Source organism: Sus scrofa, chromosome 3, assembly GCF_000003025.6.
Source record: "Sus scrofa isolate TJ Tabasco breed Duroc chromosome 3, Sscrofa11.1, whole genome shotgun sequence".
In the NCBI taxonomy this organism is placed as follows: Eukaryota; Metazoa; Chordata; class Mammalia; order Artiodactyla; family Suidae; genus Sus; species Sus scrofa.
Window position 1 is genome coordinate 59,317,556 of NC_010445.4, and position 15,682 is coordinate 59,333,237.

The following is a 15,682-nucleotide window of genomic DNA, read 5'->3' on the forward strand; positions in this document are numbered from 1 at the left end:
GCAGTGCAGGAATCCTCCACGTGCTGCCAGTGCAGCCAAAAAAAAGTGGGGCGGGGGGTGGGGGTGGCATAAGAGTGGAAGAATCTTAGTGAATCATCCAGGCAGGAAGTTGGGTTCTGCATCATTCTCCATTGAATGCAGACTGGCTGACTCTTTCTTCTGATGTTATCTTGCCTGAGTGATCTGCCTACAGGATTGCTTTGGGGGGGGGGGGGCGGTGCTGCTGGGAATAGAGAGCTTGTCACTTTTTAACTGCTTAATTTTTCCTTCTTCTTATCTAGGAAACCAATCAACAGTTTAGACAAGTCTAAACTGGTGTGCGTTCAGGAGAACCTAGTCAGGAGCTAGTTTCAATTGCCTAGTGGTCTCATTTCTAGAATTAGGTTCTTTGAAGGTTAGAGGGAAACAGGAAAGGGGCCTAAGAGCTGCTTTCAATTCTCCACTGTCAAACATCACTCCACTTCCATGGGATTCGTGGGGAAGGTCTATCTCCTACAACTTCTTGCTGCCCTGAGGTGTCCTATTCTCATAGTGGAAGATGTCAAAATGGGTCTGTGTCATCTCTTTGCTGACGATTTCAGTTTCCCAGTTACATATGTGGGCAGAGCAAACTACAATTATTCTGATGCCCACAAAGATACAGATTGTTATGAGCAATACTGTTAATCCTATTCTCTTGAGGCTGATTCTTGGAACTGTGCTAGCCATAGATACAGTACTGCTCAAGATGGAGCCGCTCATGTCATGGCTACAGTCTGGTCATCATGCAGTTAGCTGTTTTCCTCTGGTGGCAGTGAGAGTACCTGCAAAACTCAGGAATGTGCATCAGAGTCTTACTATCCTCATCATTAAATGCTTGGTTTTACACTGGGAGGTTGGGGTGGGGGTGCAGGATTCTGATCAGTTCCATAAGTACCCTGAGGTCCACCCCAAGGTGCCCCCACCCTCTCCGGCCCTGACTTCCGGCAGGAGTCAGCCTGGGGAAAGTATAGAGAGGGGCCCCTCCCACCCACGGCTTGTGGGGAGCCAGCGCTGGCTAATAGAGGGGAGGGAGGCTGTCCTGGGGACCAACCCCACCCCCTGCTTCTGCTAGAGCCCCCAGCTGTTAGCCACCTTCCCCCATACCATTTACAGCGGTGCTCAGCCCCGCCCCGTGCCAGCTGCCCATCCTGCTTCTCTTCCTGGTGCCCTGGCCGGAAATTACATCCCTAATGTAGGGAAGACTGAAAGCCGCAGTTCCTTAACCTGAATTCACTTGCGTGTTTATTTAGGGAAGATGGGCCAGAGCGCAGACCATCAGGCCCTGGGCTAGCCTCACCTTTCACATGGACCGCCTCACTCAAGCCTCCCAACCAGAGAGTTACTGGTAGGGACGACTTATCGTCACCTCCGTACAGGAATGAAGGTTGGGAGAGGGTAATCTGCCAGAGCCAGCAGCAGTAAAGGCAACCGTCAACCCTCTCCAGCCCAGCCTGGACCCCCTATCGCCCAGCAGGACTCACGTTTGCATTTCACCCACGTGCCCTGAGGAGGCGGGTGGGGAGAAGCAGCTCCCCTCCCACACTTGCCCCCCCCCCGGGGGGGGCGGTTCCCGCGCTACCACCCCAGTCTCAGGAGAATCCGGCTTCTCCCCACCCCGGCGGGTGCACATGGTTGGTCCGGGAGCGGCGACCCGGCTGGGGGCAGGGGCCCGGGCCCTCAGTGCCAGCCGAGCGCCGGCGGCCGCTGAGCCGCCCTTTGTTTGGCGGCTTTTGCGGAGTCACGGTCACATGCGCTTCCCGCACGGGGTGTTCCGGGCGTTGCGCCAGGGCCGGGAGACGCCCCCGCTCCTCTGCCCTGCCCGCCCCGGGCCACCCTCCTCCGCTGTCCCGCTAGCCCCGCCCGCAGGCTGCTGGCCTATCTCGGAGACCCCAGCTGGAGCCTCCTGGGCGCGCCTGTCGGGCAGCTTACGCCTATGCCTCCTTTTCTAAACTCCGCGTGCAACCTTCTATAGCTTTGATCCCAGGACTGACGCGCCCATTAGTTGACCCGTTGTTTCCTGGGGCCTGCCGGTCTTCCCCCTCTCTAGACAACGGCAAGGGTGCAAAATCAGGCCCATCCCTCCCGGGTGGAACGCTGTATGGTAAATGGATGGTGGACGCTCCATTCGCCTCCTGTCATGGGGTGGCCGCGCAGCCCTGAGCCCCTCTCCTTCCCCCGCCCCGACCCCCACCAACAAAACAAAACTCAGCCACCCCGGGTGGCTGCCACAGACCATCTAAGCGCCAAAGCCACAGTCAGGGGGCAGAAATGGGTCTGGCTCTTCTGCCCTGGCTGGGCCTCCACCGCTCCCTCACTCCCAGGCCCAGGCTGTGCCCCAGGACACTTGAGAACCTTGGCACCTCAAGGAGGCCATCTCTGCCTCACTCCTCAGAATTCAAGAACTCATTTGACAAATATTTATTGAAAGCAAACTACGGGCAGAGTGACCAAGTGCCTCGAGGGTAGATGCCAGCCCTGTGTTACACCCCTTATGGAATGTGAGAGGATCCGCTTCGCAGCCAAGCAGTTCCCATGCAGTCCCCCTGAGGATCGGCTTCCCCAAACAGGTCTTCATGCAGAGCAGCTTGGGGGGCCACGCCTGGGGCTGAAAATGGGGCCCTGCCTGTCCCCTGCTTCCCAGGAGATGCAGGAGCGAGTGGCAGGGCCAGGCTCTGGGTGAGAATGGCGTGGAGTCTCGCAGACCCTTTCTGTCTCTGGGGCACCTTTCCCAACGCCTTTCAGGGGAGCCTGCAGGGACTGGGGCACGGGATGAGGGCGCTGGAGGGATGGTGACCTGGGAGAGGACAGCCGGCGGAACAAACTGGGGGCCAGCAGTGGGCCTGCACATGCGCAGTGACGTCAGGGCTTGGTGGGGAAGAGCAGGCAGGTGAGCTGCCGGCTGCCGCTGTGTCGGTCCACGAGCGGCAGGGGATGCTGCACGTAGTGCTGGACCATGGCGACCACGGAGGAGAAGAGCTGGACAGGGAGGCAGGGCATCATCGGTCCCTTGAGCCTCCTGCTAGGAGAAACTTCCAGAGGGAACTGGGGGGGAGGGGGGTGTCTGGCAAAGGGGCCGGCTGACATTTTTCTAAATATTTTCCTTCCTGTTTGCCCATGAAACTCCACCACCGTTTTGCTCCCCAGTTCCAGGCCTTTCCTGTGACGGTACCCGGGGGGCATGGTGTTGGCCAGACTCCTATTTCCCAGGCCAGATGGAAATAACTGCACAGGGCCCTCCAGTGGGGGAGCTGAGTGGTGACTGTCTGCAGCCTAGCAAGTGCTGAGTGCACAGGGGAGTCCTTGGTACAGATAGGTGTCTGGACTACCTGACCTCTGCTCTCCTAGTCGGGTTCATTACAGGCACAAATGCCCCAGCCTGGGCCATGCAGGAGGGGCTGTGTCTCCCCCAGATCAGGCTAGGCGTCTTCTCAAAGTACAGGCTTCTGGAAAGGAGTTCAAGGCACTGGCCACTGAGATTTCCGTTCACTCCAGAAAAATACAAAACCTGGCATTTTCTCAGGCACATGCTCCTGGCTGGGGCCAGGGACAGCTCTCTCTTTGTCCTTGCCCTTTAGCCCTCTACCTCCTCCAGTACCCACCTCCTCGTGGTTCCTGCCCTCCCGGCCCAGGGCATAGTGGCGCCCGCCGTCCAGCTGCCGGATGGGAATGTTGAAGACCCGGCCATGGAGAAGCACTGCCAGAGTGAAGGGCTGGGAGCCATGAGGGCCTGAGCTGGGGCGTATGGTGTAGGCCCCATCCTGTGGACCAGAGCCCATCTGTCAGCCCTCACCTTCCAGCTGAGGCCCTGCCTCTGCCCCCGGCCCTGCTGCTCCCACCTGCTCATCTGGCCACAGCCTGTGAGCAGAAGGGATTTCCGAGAAGGCCCAGGGCGGGGCTGGGGGGGGGGTGCCTTCTGGTGATGCACCTTTTGGAGTCGGAGCAGGGCACTCTCAACAGCATGGCGGTCACAGTTCCCTGCATACCAAGGTTGGCCCAGCAGACCGCCTTCCTGTCCCTGCACACACAGCGGTTTCGAGAAGTGCCAGGGCACAGGATCGGGATCGGGGGTGGGCTGCAGTTATCTGTGCTCGTGTCACCCTTCCCAGACTGAGTCCACACAAGCAGAACAGAGATGTGTCCGTGCCTGGTGTTCAGCGGTTGACACTGCCCGAGAGGGCTCCTGGGTGAGGACTCCAGCTCTGAGCCTCCCAGGCCTCCCCAGCAGCCCTCTCCAGACCCTCCTCACCTCAGCAGCCGAGGTGTTCTGGGTGGCAGCTACAGAGGAAAGAGAGGATCTTCCTGCCGGAAGAAGCAGATTATAGCCCCTGGGACTGGGAAGGGATTAGGCAAAGGAGGCTTCGCCTTCCCTCCACCTGCCACTGTGAGGGTGGGAGAGGGCACAGAAGGGTGTGCAAAGGACTGAAGTCCAAAGTGGGACACCCAGAGCTTCACCCCTCCTCTCCTGGGGCGCTGGTAGGGCCCACCAGCTAGGCCACACGTGCCCTCTGAATGAAGAGTGATTTTAAGGGACAGGCTGGGAGTGTCCCGCTTTGGTGCAGACCTGGAAAATGCCCAAGGGGGTCCTCTCTGGCCTGCTCTCAGCTGGAGTCAGAGCTGTAGGGACCCCCTCGGCCAAGCGGGGTGTCGGGGGCTGGGAGGCAGTCCGTGGCCTGCAGGGCTGTGGCTGCGGAAGGGCCCTGCATGACTGCCCCAATGGTTCATGTTGAGACATCTGTACTCACCTCTGGAGGTGACATTCGATGCTCCCTGGGACATAGGATGTTGGGTCAGAAGAGCTCGGCCTTGCAGGCCTGCTCCTTTGGCTGGGAAGTCCCACCCTGAGCCTCTCTCCCTCCCTCTCTCCCAGCTCACCTCCCCCACCCCCAGCCTCTTACATTCTGAGCTTCCTGGGGGGCTGCAGTGGGCCTGTGGGGAGCAAAGTGGAGAACAGAGCTCAGGGTCTTTACTTTCTTCAAAAGAAAGAGTCCAGTGAACTTAGAGATCCTAGGGTCAGGGCTGGGGAAGCCTGGGCTGGCCTCCCCCCCCCCCAACACACACCTCTGGGCCACTCACCTGGGCCCCTCTGATGTCCTTGGCAGAGGAACTAGGGATGTGGGGACTTGGGAGCTCAGAGTCTGAGTGAAGGCTGGGAGCAAAAGAGAGAGGGCAGGCTGAGCTGGGCAGCAGGCAGGGAAATGCAAGTGGCCGGGGTGGGGCTGGGGACATTGGCCGGGTCTCTGCTTCTTAGCAGTCGGGCCTTTGGGGAGTTCTCCCAGCAGGCAGAGTGCCGGTCCTGGCCATGGCAGCTACGAGGACCCCTTGCTCTAAGGGGGGGGGGGTCCCCTCCCACACAGGCACAGTGTAGGTCAACCTGGACCAGAGGTGGAAGCATGGGCGTCGGTGTGGGTACCTGCCGGCAGATATGTGTTGGTGGGGCTGCTGAGACAGGACGGGGCAGAAGATGGAGCCAGGCGAATGGATGGAGCTGCGGGTGGGCAGCCGAGCCTGGGGCAGGAAGGGGCGGGGTGGAGGGAGGTGTTCACCTGGACTGGGCTCACACTCCAGGTAGATGTCCTCTTCCGGCTTCTTTGCAGGGCCTGGCACCTAAGGAAGGGAGGCCCTGCGTTTAACCAGTGAGTGGGAGGGAGGAAGAAGCTATCACTTGGGAGAGTTATTGGCACCTCTCCACCCCCACCCCACCTCACCACCCGCCCTTCCCTCTCCCCTCTGCCACCTCACCACCCCCCTCCCCCTCTCCCCCTGCTCAAAGGGAGACCTGGAATGATTGAAAGTGCTCCTTTGTCCAGAAGGGGGCGCCCACGAGGACCTCCCCCGTCCTGGGCCCTGAGAGAGCGTGAGCGTCCAGGAGGAGCTCTGGGCGGGGCACGTCCCAGGAGGGCAGTGGCTGACGCCCTGCCAGGGCCTGTGGGAGGGGCTCTGCTCTGAGCCTTTTCCCTTGGTTTTAGGGCTAGTCCTCCCAGCCCCCAACCCTGCCGACCTCCTGGCCAGAATCCTAGAGTGGCTACTCACCCCTCGGGCCGGTGCACCCAGCTCTGGAAGGAAAAGGAGAGACCCAGCGGTCACGAGCAGCGGGGAAAAAGGAAGTCAGTGAAACGTGGGCTGGAAGAGTGGCGTATACTAGAAACTTCTCTGAGGGGATCCTAGAGCCCGCTTTGAAGTCCCAGAGGAAGGCCATCCTCATCGCCTCACTTCACACCCCCAGGGTGCCCCTTGCCTGCCCCAGAGACCACAGCAGGTGCAAATCGGGCAGGAGGTCAGGGACTCTGTGACCTCAGGCAAAGTTTTAAATGTCTCTGGGGTAAAGAAGGAACCGCTGAGGGGGATGAAGCGACCATCGCGCAAAGCATGACACCAGTGTAAAGCCAGCTCAACTTCCCCCACCTCGTTCAACACCCCAGCTCAACTCCCCTGGCCTCCCTTCTCAGGGTGGGGACCTCAAAAAGAGATAGGACATCCCCATTACCTCGCTTTCCAAAGGGCCAGCCCTGCTTCAGGGCTTCCTGCAGGCTCGTGACTGCCTTGGGCTGTGGGCACAAGGCTGTGGCCTGAGAGAGAATGGGCGGGGGTGGGGGGTGGGGGAGGAGAATGATGGAGAGAAGCTGGGCAGGGCCAGGATGCAACGGGGCTATGGATATCTGTGCAGTTTAAAAAAATACTACAACAGGGGTTCTCTTGTGGCACAGAGGGTTAAGGATCTGGCATTGTCACTGCAGTGGCTAGCGTTGCTGCTGTGGTGTGGGTGTGATCCCTGGCCTGGGAACTTCCATATGGGTGTGGCCAGAAAAAAAAAAAAAAAAGGAAAAAGAAAAACGAACACAAGACTACCACACAAGGGTTAATGTGCAAAGGAGGTGGCTTTCCCCTTTGTCTCTGTTCTGTGGCTCTTTCTTTGTTGTGAATCACTCCCCGTTTTTCCAATAAAATATATGGTGGATGTGGTAATGGTCAGAGCCCACAAATGGTGGGAATGAGAGCTGCCAGTGAGTGGCAGCTGAGTGAGGGGTTTCTTCACTCTGTAGGAGGGAAGGCTCCTCAGACCTTAAAGTCCAGGAGGGGCAACAGAGCTCCAACCTCACGCCCCTCTCCCCCCACCCCCACCCCTTAGGCTAGAAGGGCAAGTCTGGGGTGATGCCAATGGGGACAGTGAAAGGACTGGGCCAGGCAGGTGGGAGGGGTGACTGTGAACCGGGCTCTGACGCAGCTCATTTTTTCAGGGGCCTCTTGAAGGCAGACGCGGGGGAATCTTGCAAATGAGATGCCTCTTAGATGTACTCACTGGGAAATGGCAGCCTGGGGTGGGGCGGGCGGGGAGGCTGTTCACCATCCCGGGCTGAGGCTGTGGTGGTGGTGGTGGTGGTGACGTGGGAGGACCCAGGGGGCCAGAGTGATCTGGAAAAGCCCCAGGCCTGGTGACTCGGTGGGTTCCTCCCACGTAGGTCCCTTTTCCTCTCATCCCTGACCCAGCCTCTCTTCCCTCCTCCCCGCCCTCATGGCCTCCCTGCTCTCAGGCTTCCTGACAGCCCGTCTCCATGGCAACTGGAGGCGGCCAGCTTCCCTGCCCCCACCTGGCCAAGCCTGGAGCTGTGGGGGTGGGATGGCGGCAGCAGCTGGGGCTCTCCTGGCATCCCTACCCTCGCTTGGAGATGTGCTGAGATTTCGGAGGGGGAACGCCAGGCCCCAGGGACCCTGTTGGGCCTCACACTTTCCCGCCGTTGCCTTGGTTACAGTGCCCCTCTCCAATCCCCTTCCCACCCTTCCTCCTTCCCTTCTCTGCTCCTCCTTCCCTCCCTCCATCCCTCTCTCTGCCCAGCCAAGAGGCTTCGGTGACTGCCAGCTGAGAGCCCCCCTCACCGCCCCAGGCCAAACAGAGGGAGAAGTGGCCAGGCCTGGGCCCTCTTCCCTTGTGGGGACCTTCCCGTCCCGCCTGACCACCCAAGCCCCCGCCCCAATTTCCCAGATCTCACCCAAGTACAAAGAGTCCTCAGTGCCAGGAAGGTGGGCGGGGGCTCGGCGGAAGGGCAGAGCCTCACAGGGGGGCAGCTCATATTCATCCTCCTCCTTTTCCTCCTCCTCCTGGGCTTCCGGGAAGGGATACTCAACACAGGGAGGATGGAAGAGGCTGGGAGGTGATGGCTAACGCCTCCCCCCGCCCCCCACCTTGGCTCAGCAGCTGAACCTACCCTGTGTCTCCAGGTCCCTGGGACAGACAGAGGAGATGGCTGGGGGGCATCTTTCCTCCAAGCTGGGGGGTCTGGACAGGAGAACTGGTGAGCTTGGCCTCATCTCCCGGCCCAGCCCCTCTCTAGCACAATGATTTACTCTCTCTCCTCAGTGTAATAAACCATCTACACTTTTACAGTGGCCTCAATGGAAAGACTAATGATGGGTCTTCCCAACACTGCAGCAGGGCCAGTGAAGCATCTGGGAGATAAGGGGGCCTTGCAGCCTGTTCCACCTATGCCAGTCCCCAGCCTCTGCCTCCCTAATTTTTCTTTTTCCTGCACCTGCGGCAAATGGAAGTTCCCAGGCTGAGGGTCGAATTGGAGCTACAGCTGCCAGCCTATGCCACAGCCACAGCAATGCCAGATCCCAGTCGCATCTGCGACCTACTCTGCAGTTGTTGGCAACCCTGGATCCTTAACCCACAGCGTGAAGCCAGAGATCAAACTCACATCCTCAAGGATACTAGTTGGGTTCTTAACCCTCTGAACCACAACAGGACCTCCCTCTGCATCCCTAATTCTGATCAAGACAGGTGGAAAAGCTAGACGGCAGTGACTTAGCTGTGCTGGACTATGATGGGCAGGAGGTGTCCAGAGCCCTCGGGGAGACTCAATTTGCCCCCACCCCCTGCCCACTGTCACTTACCTGCGCATCTAGGGGGTGGAAGAGGTGGCCCCAACCTGCAATCAGATGCTAGTCAGCTCTCTGCAAGGGGCCCTGAGTTTGTGCTAAGCCAGACCCTGCACAACCCTAGGACATTCACATCCACGACAGTGTGAATGGTGGCCCCTGGAGTTGTGTGATGGCAGCCTGGGACTGTCACACAATGGTGGCCTCTAGAGTTGTGGGTGGCAGGAGGAGGGGTCTGGCTGGTGGGTGCATAGCTGCAGAGAAGCTGGTCGTGGGGTGACCCTCGTGTTCCCGGGAGTGGAGGTACATGCATGGTCTTGCTGGGCAGAGAAGACCCCGGGGAAGAATGGCACAGCCTGAAGGATGGCTGGACCCAGGAAAGGGGCAGCAAGCTGGCAGGAGGAGGGCAGAGGAAAGAGAGGAGGCTTGGGACTCACCTGGGCTTGCTCCTGCCGGGCTGGTCCTGGAAAGAGTCAGGGAGGGGAGTAAGAGGGGGTCAGGGCAGCTGGCTGGCTCTCCCTCCCCAGACTCCCAGGCCCCCAGGGGTGGGCAGGTCTGTGCACCTGGGCTGCCCTAGAACCAAGTCTCACCATGGCCAAAGTGAAGGAGCTATGCCTCCCTGGAGGCCAGGTCCTGCCACCAAAGGCCTGGGGACAGGGGCCCTATTGTTCCCATCATTTGCATCTCTCAAGCACCAGGAAGGTGGGCCTGTGCCACTCCCAGGGCCCAGCCCCAGCTCCCCCAAGCTAGCCCCCATTGCCTCCCAAAGCTGCATCACCAGCCCCCCTGCCCAGGGAAGGAAGCACTCCCTCCTCCACAGCCAAGCCCACAAAGCTAGACCAGTGCCCCAAAGCTTCCTCATCAATGTTGCCTCCTCCCAGAATCTCGGGGATCAGCCAGACCAAGCCCTTTCCTAGTTCACAGAAGACAGGGCATTAATGGCAAATCCAATTAAAAACAGGAGACGGGCCCTATGGATGCTTTTCTGAAGTCCTTTGTGCCTCCTGTCATTTACTGGTGAGTGGTGATCAGTGATCATGGAGATGAAGGTTAGTGAAAAGCTCAGAAATACGCACTTGTATTTAGTTTGACAGCCTCCTTTATGGATGGATGTCGTTATTCACCCAGTGGGTATTGATTGAACGTCCACTACACACCAGGCACTGTTCCAGGTGCTGAAGACGCAGCAGGAAACCTAAACAGGCAGACATTACACATGCATTTCCTTACTGGGTTCTCACAATAGCCCCATGATGCAAAGACTAATTTTATCCCTGCTTTTCAGATGAGGAAAATGAGCGTATTAGTCAGCCCAGGGCTGCCATCACAGAATACCACAGACTGGGCGGCTTAAACAACAGAAATTTATTTTCTGACTGTTCTGGAGGCTAGCAGTCCAAGATCAAGGGGCTGTCAGGATCGGGTTCTGGCGAGAGCACTCTTCCTGGCTTGCAGACACTCAGCTCCTCTCCGTGTCCTCACACGGCCTTTCCTCTGTGCCTGCAGGTGTTACCGGACTCAGGTTTGGCTGCTCGACGTTTAGAAGCCAATAATTCAAGAGGCAAGTGTCATTAGAAAGTAAGGCCGTGTTAATTAGAAAAGCCAACAACCTGGGAAGATGGAGGACGTGTGTTGAGACCACTTCAGAAGATTCTGCTCAGCCAGGACAGTTTTTAAGGGAAAAATGAGGCGGGGGTGGGGGGCAAGAATCTCAGTGAATCATGGAGGTAGGAGGTTGGGGTCTGCAGCCTTCTCCATTGAGTGCAGACTGGCTGACTCTTCTGCTGTTATCTTGCCTGAGACATCTGCCTGCAGGATTGCTAAGGGGCTCTTGGGGATAGAGAGCTAGTCATTTTATAAACCGCTAAATTCTTCATTCTTCCTTTTTATCTAGGAAACAGATCACAAGTTAGACAAGTCATGGCATGCGTTCAGGAGAGCCTAAGTCAAGAGTTCGTTTCAATCAATTAGTGATCTCATTCCTAGCATTAGGTTCTTTTAAGGTTGGCGGGAACAGAAAGAGGCCAACAGGAAAGGGGCAAAAGAGCTGCTTTCAAGGGAGAGAGAATTCTGGAAAGAGAGCTCTCTGATCACTTCTATAAGGATAGTCCTATTGAATTAGGGCCCCACCCTTATGAACTCATTTGATCTTAGTTGCTTCCTAAAAGCCCCATCTCCAAGTACAGTCATACTGAGAGCGAGGGCTTCTACATATGAACTTGGGGGAGACACAATTCAGTCCATAGCACTGAGGCTCAGAGAAATCGAGTAGGTCATACAACTAGTAAGTGTCGGAGGTGGGATTCGATCCAAGGTTTTACAGCCGAAATTGGCACAGCGTTGTAAATCAACTATACTTTAATAATTTTTTAAAAAACTGCAAAAAAAAAAAATCCAAAGTTTGCCCAACCCAGAGCCTGTGCCCTAACCGTTAAGCATCCCCTTTCCCGTGATGGGATGAGAAACATCAGCAACCACAGGCTTCCTTTAAGGAGCCCATAACTTCACGGTGCTCAATTACCCTAATGAATTTTGGAACTCTGACTTCTTTAAGGTAGGAAGAAGGGCCAGGGTCTGGGGTCCGAGTGTTTAGACCAGAGAACGGGGGAACACAGATGACAAAAGTGAATGCAAGAACTTTCTAGGACACTGTAACTTTCCTGTGGTTATTATTTGGTGATGTGGCTGTGGGCACAAAGGAGAAATGAAGGTCAAGTGCTTGCATCTTTAGAGGTCACTGGCCTGGGGGCACTGGGGAGAGAGCCCAACGTTGGAGCTGGCCACAGACTTTAGAGAGGAAGACCAGATGGTTCCTGCGACCTACAGGCAAAAGGGCACTTAAGAAACTGTGGGGAGTTCCTGTCGTGGCGCATTGGAAACAAATCTGACTAGGAACCATGAGGTTGCAGGTTTGATCCCTGGCCTCGCTCAACGAGTTGAGGATCCGGCATTGCCGTGAACTGTGCTGTAGATCGCAGACGTGGCTCGGATCCCACATTGCTACGGCTTTGGGGTAGGCTGGTGGCTACAGCTCCAATTAGACCCCTAGCCTGGGAACCTCCATATGCCGCAGGTGCAGCCCTAAAAAGACAGAAAAAAAAAAAAGTTATGGGATTTCCCACTGTGGCTCAGTGGAAATGAATCTGACTAGCATCCACGAGGACGCAGTTTCGATCCCTGGCCTCGCTCAGTGGGTTAAGGATCCAGCATTGCCATGATCTGTGGTATAGGTTACGGTCATGGCTCGGATCCCACATTGCTGTGGCTGTTGTGTAGGCTGGTGGCTGCAGCTCTTGTTAGACCCCTAGCCTGGGAACCTCCATATGCCCAGGATACAGCCCTACAAAGACCCAAAAAAAAAAAAAAAAAAAAAAAGCTATGATCCCACCCATGAGAAAGAATGAAATAATGCCATTTGCAGCATCATGGCTGAACCCAGAGATTATCATACTAAGTGAAGCAAGTCACACTACAAACAGACAAATATCATATGATATCACTTATATGTGGAATCTAAAATATTATACAAAGGAACTTATTTACAAAACAGAAACAGACTCACAGACATAGAAAACAAACTTATGGTTATTAAAGGGGAAGGGAGGAGAGGGATAAGTTGGAGGTATGGGACTAACAAATGCACATCTCCATCCATAAAATAGATAAACAACAAGAATTTACTGCATAGCACAGAAAGCTACCTTCGATATTTTGTAATAACCTATAATGGAAAAATTGAAAAAATGTATACGTATATATATACACGTATAACCAAATCACTTTGCTGTATACCTAAAACTAACACAATATTGTAAATCACCTACACTTCAATAAAAAAGAGAACATATGAAAAGCCACTAGGGAGGCTTAAGGGGAGCCCATTTAGTGTAGTGGGAAAAACTGAGAAAACAAAACAAAGAAAGAATCCAGCCCTGCCATCAGGCACAGGGAACTCCTTCCTGACCTCCACTCCCCACCTGACCTTTGTTCCACATTCGGATGTAAGGCAGGGACAGCTTCCCTAACCACAGGACCGCCCACAGGAGCAGAGTCAGCAGGTCAAAGTCAGCAGAATGCACCACCGGCTGCAAACCCCATACTGAGTGGTTTCCCAGTGCAGACTGCCCTGGCCTCGGCCTCCTCCCCCTTCTGTGCAGGGCTTTGCATAGGCAAATGCCAGGGCCAAAGTGAGGGAAAGAGCCCTGGGCAGAGGGTGAAATCCATGCCTGCTGGGTGGGGGCCCTGGCCTGGGCGGTTCAGGGACAAGGGGCTGGAAGGAAGCTGCCTCCAGGCTTGGTCTCACCCCAGCCAGCCCAGCAGCATTGTTCTTTCTATCGATCGCATTGGCAGGCTTGGACAACCTCTGTTTCTTTGGCACAGGACTGTTTGATGCACAACGATCACTATTCCCACTAGATGCATTCCTAGAAATGGAATTTCTGGAAACTCACATTTTGAAGGTTGTGATGCCCCATTGTCTGGCAGCACCTGAGTGCTAGTTTCATGGTCTTTCCATAGCACATAGCGCTTCTCCATTTTTTCAGAACTTGGTTGCTGATCTCCAATAAGAACAAGTCATAATTTTCAGGCGCAGCATAGTCTAAACTCACCCTCAGAGAGAAAAAGAGCTGTTCAGAAAAAGAACAGCTCTCTAGAGCAGTGTCCACCCCCCAGTTTCACTAGAATCTCTGGAGGGCTTGTTAAAAGTCTTAGATTCCCAGACCCTCCCTGAGATCTTAAGAACTGGATGTTCCAGGAGGGAAGGAGGAACCTATATTAATTAATTAATTAATTAACTTTTAAAACCTTGGACTAGAACCTTTATTTTATTTTATTTTATTTTATTTTATTTTATTTTTCTCCCCCCCCTTTTTCATTTTTGGCCACCCCTCATCATATGAAAGTTTCCAGGCCAGGGGTCATATCTGAGCCTCAGCTGTAACCTACACTGCAGCTGTGGCAACCCCTGATCCTTTAACCAACTATGCTGGGCTGGGGATTGAACCTGTGTCCTTGGCACTGAAGAGACACCTCTAATCCCACTGTGCCACAGCAAGAACTCCTATTTCGTTATTTTTTTGGCTGCATCCGCAGCATGCAAAAGTTCCCAGACCAGGGATGGAACCCATGTCACGGCAGCGACCTGAGCCACAGCAATGACAGCCCCAGGCCCTTAATCCACTGAGCCACCAGGAAACTCCCTTTTATACTATTTAATTTAATTTTATTAATTAATTAATTTATTTTTTTTTTCTTTTTGCCATTTCTTTGGGCCGCTCTTGCAGCATATGGAGGTTCCCAGGCTAGGGGTTGAATCGGAGCTGTAGCCACTGGCCTACGCCAGAGCCACAGCAACGCGGGATCTGAGCCTCGTCTGCAATCTACACCACAGCTCACGGCAACGCCGGATTGTTAACCCACTGAGCAAGGGCAGGAACCGAACCCGCAACCTCATGGTTCCTAGTCGGATTCGTTAACCACTGTGCCACGACGGGAACTCCTTATACTATTTTAAATAAGCATCCTAGATCAATCTTACCACCAGTCAAGAAATCCTGCTCTAAAGGAAACATTCTGAGAGGATCCAACTCCTAGGACATCTTTAGAATCACATATAGCTTTTTGCTCAGCAGGAACACGGGGGTCTCCTGCAGTTCTTTTTCTGTGTCAGAAGAACACAACACAAGGGGCCACACGGAGAGGGCAAGTCCAAGGAGACGTTCAGTCTCTCTGGACTGCGGTTTCCCTCTGTGAAAATGAGGATATGAACAAGGCATTCCTCATGGTGGAGGTGCTTCTGAGGGTTGAATGAGATGAAACACTTGTGCATGCACAGTAAATATCAGTGCTTCCTGAGGAGGTGGTGATGGAGTGGTTGCCACTGTGCAGGGACGGTGGTGAAGGTTGGCTGGGGTCCTTGGTGTGAATGAAATGGGAAGCATTGTGAGCAGGAGGGGGTGGTTTCTGAAGACCTGATGGAGGAGAGCTAAGCAGACTGTGGCCAGAGGTCTCAGAGGTGGGAGAATGCAGGCTGTGGGGGGAGGACCCCTAGAGGCTGAAGGGGCTGTCTGCCATTCCCGTTGGCTGTGAGCATTTCCTGCATTTGGGGCCATCTCCACCTTAAGAATCCTTGCTTCCTTTCTTGGATGACAGATGAGACCTTCCCAGCATCCCTTGCAGCTAGGCTGCAGGCATTCTGCCAGTCAGATGCCCCCATGCTGGGCTGTGGATATTCCACAGGGCATCCACCCTGGGGAGGGGATAACAGCTATATTCTGTTTTCAGAGGCCAGGAAGGCTGACACCCCAGTGGTACCACCCAGGGGCAGGGATCAGCAGCGCTAGCCCAGAGCTGCTCCACCAGGCCAGTCTGGACATAGCCTTAGGGACCTTGTTCCTGGCTGATTCTCTGGTCCTCCTGGAGATGTGGTGAGCTACTGAATTTCTTTTTTAATTGAAGTATATTATAGGTGATTTACAATGTCGTGTTAATTTCTGCTGTACATCAAAGTGATTCTGTTTTTTGGAGTTCCCTTCATGGCTCAGCAGAACCGAATCTGACTAGCATCCACGAGGATGCAGTTTCAATCCCTGGCCTCACTCAGTGGGTTGAGGATCTGTCGTTGCTGTGGCTGTGGTGTAGGCCAGTGGCTACAGCTCTGACTTGACCCTTAGCCTGGGAACATCCATATGCCGTGGGTGCGGCCCTAAAAAGACCAAAAAAAAAAAAAAGTGATTCCTTTTTAAATTTTATTGTATTATTATTATTATTATTGTCTTTTAGGGCC

General features: G+C 55.0%; 1 protein-coding gene across 1 annotated transcript; it reads right to left on the minus strand.

The window, feature by feature from the left end:
• SH2D6 (SH2 domain containing 6) lies at positions 2,425–9,503 on the minus strand. Its single transcript, XM_021087296.1, has 16 exons — positions 9,486–9,503; positions 9,333–9,358; positions 8,911–8,945; positions 8,223–8,293; positions 8,007–8,115; positions 7,319–7,431; positions 6,506–6,587; positions 6,052–6,074; positions 5,565–5,625; positions 5,095–5,167; positions 4,917–4,947; positions 4,764–4,788; positions 4,268–4,320; positions 3,947–4,036; positions 3,621–3,779; positions 2,425–2,997 (listed from the first exon to the last, which is right to left on the minus strand). The coding sequence occupies exons 1-16, from the start codon at positions 9,486–9,488 to the stop codon at positions 2,881–2,883; spliced, it is 1,071 nt and encodes a 356-aa protein (XP_020942955.1). The 5' UTR covers positions 9,489–9,503; the 3' UTR covers positions 2,425–2,880.

Bases quoted from the DNA above. Each gene is read 5' to 3' on its own strand.
- SH2D6 (XM_021087296.1), bottom strand. The intron at 6,075-6,505 runs GTAATGGGGATG...TTTTCCTTCCAG, and splicing joins CTGGCCCTTTGGAAAGCGAG to AGCTGGGTGCACCGGCCCGA. The intron at 4,948-5,094 runs GTGAGTGGCCCA...TGCTCCCCACAG, and splicing joins AGGACATCAGAGGGGCCCAG to GCCCACTGCAGCCCCCCAGG.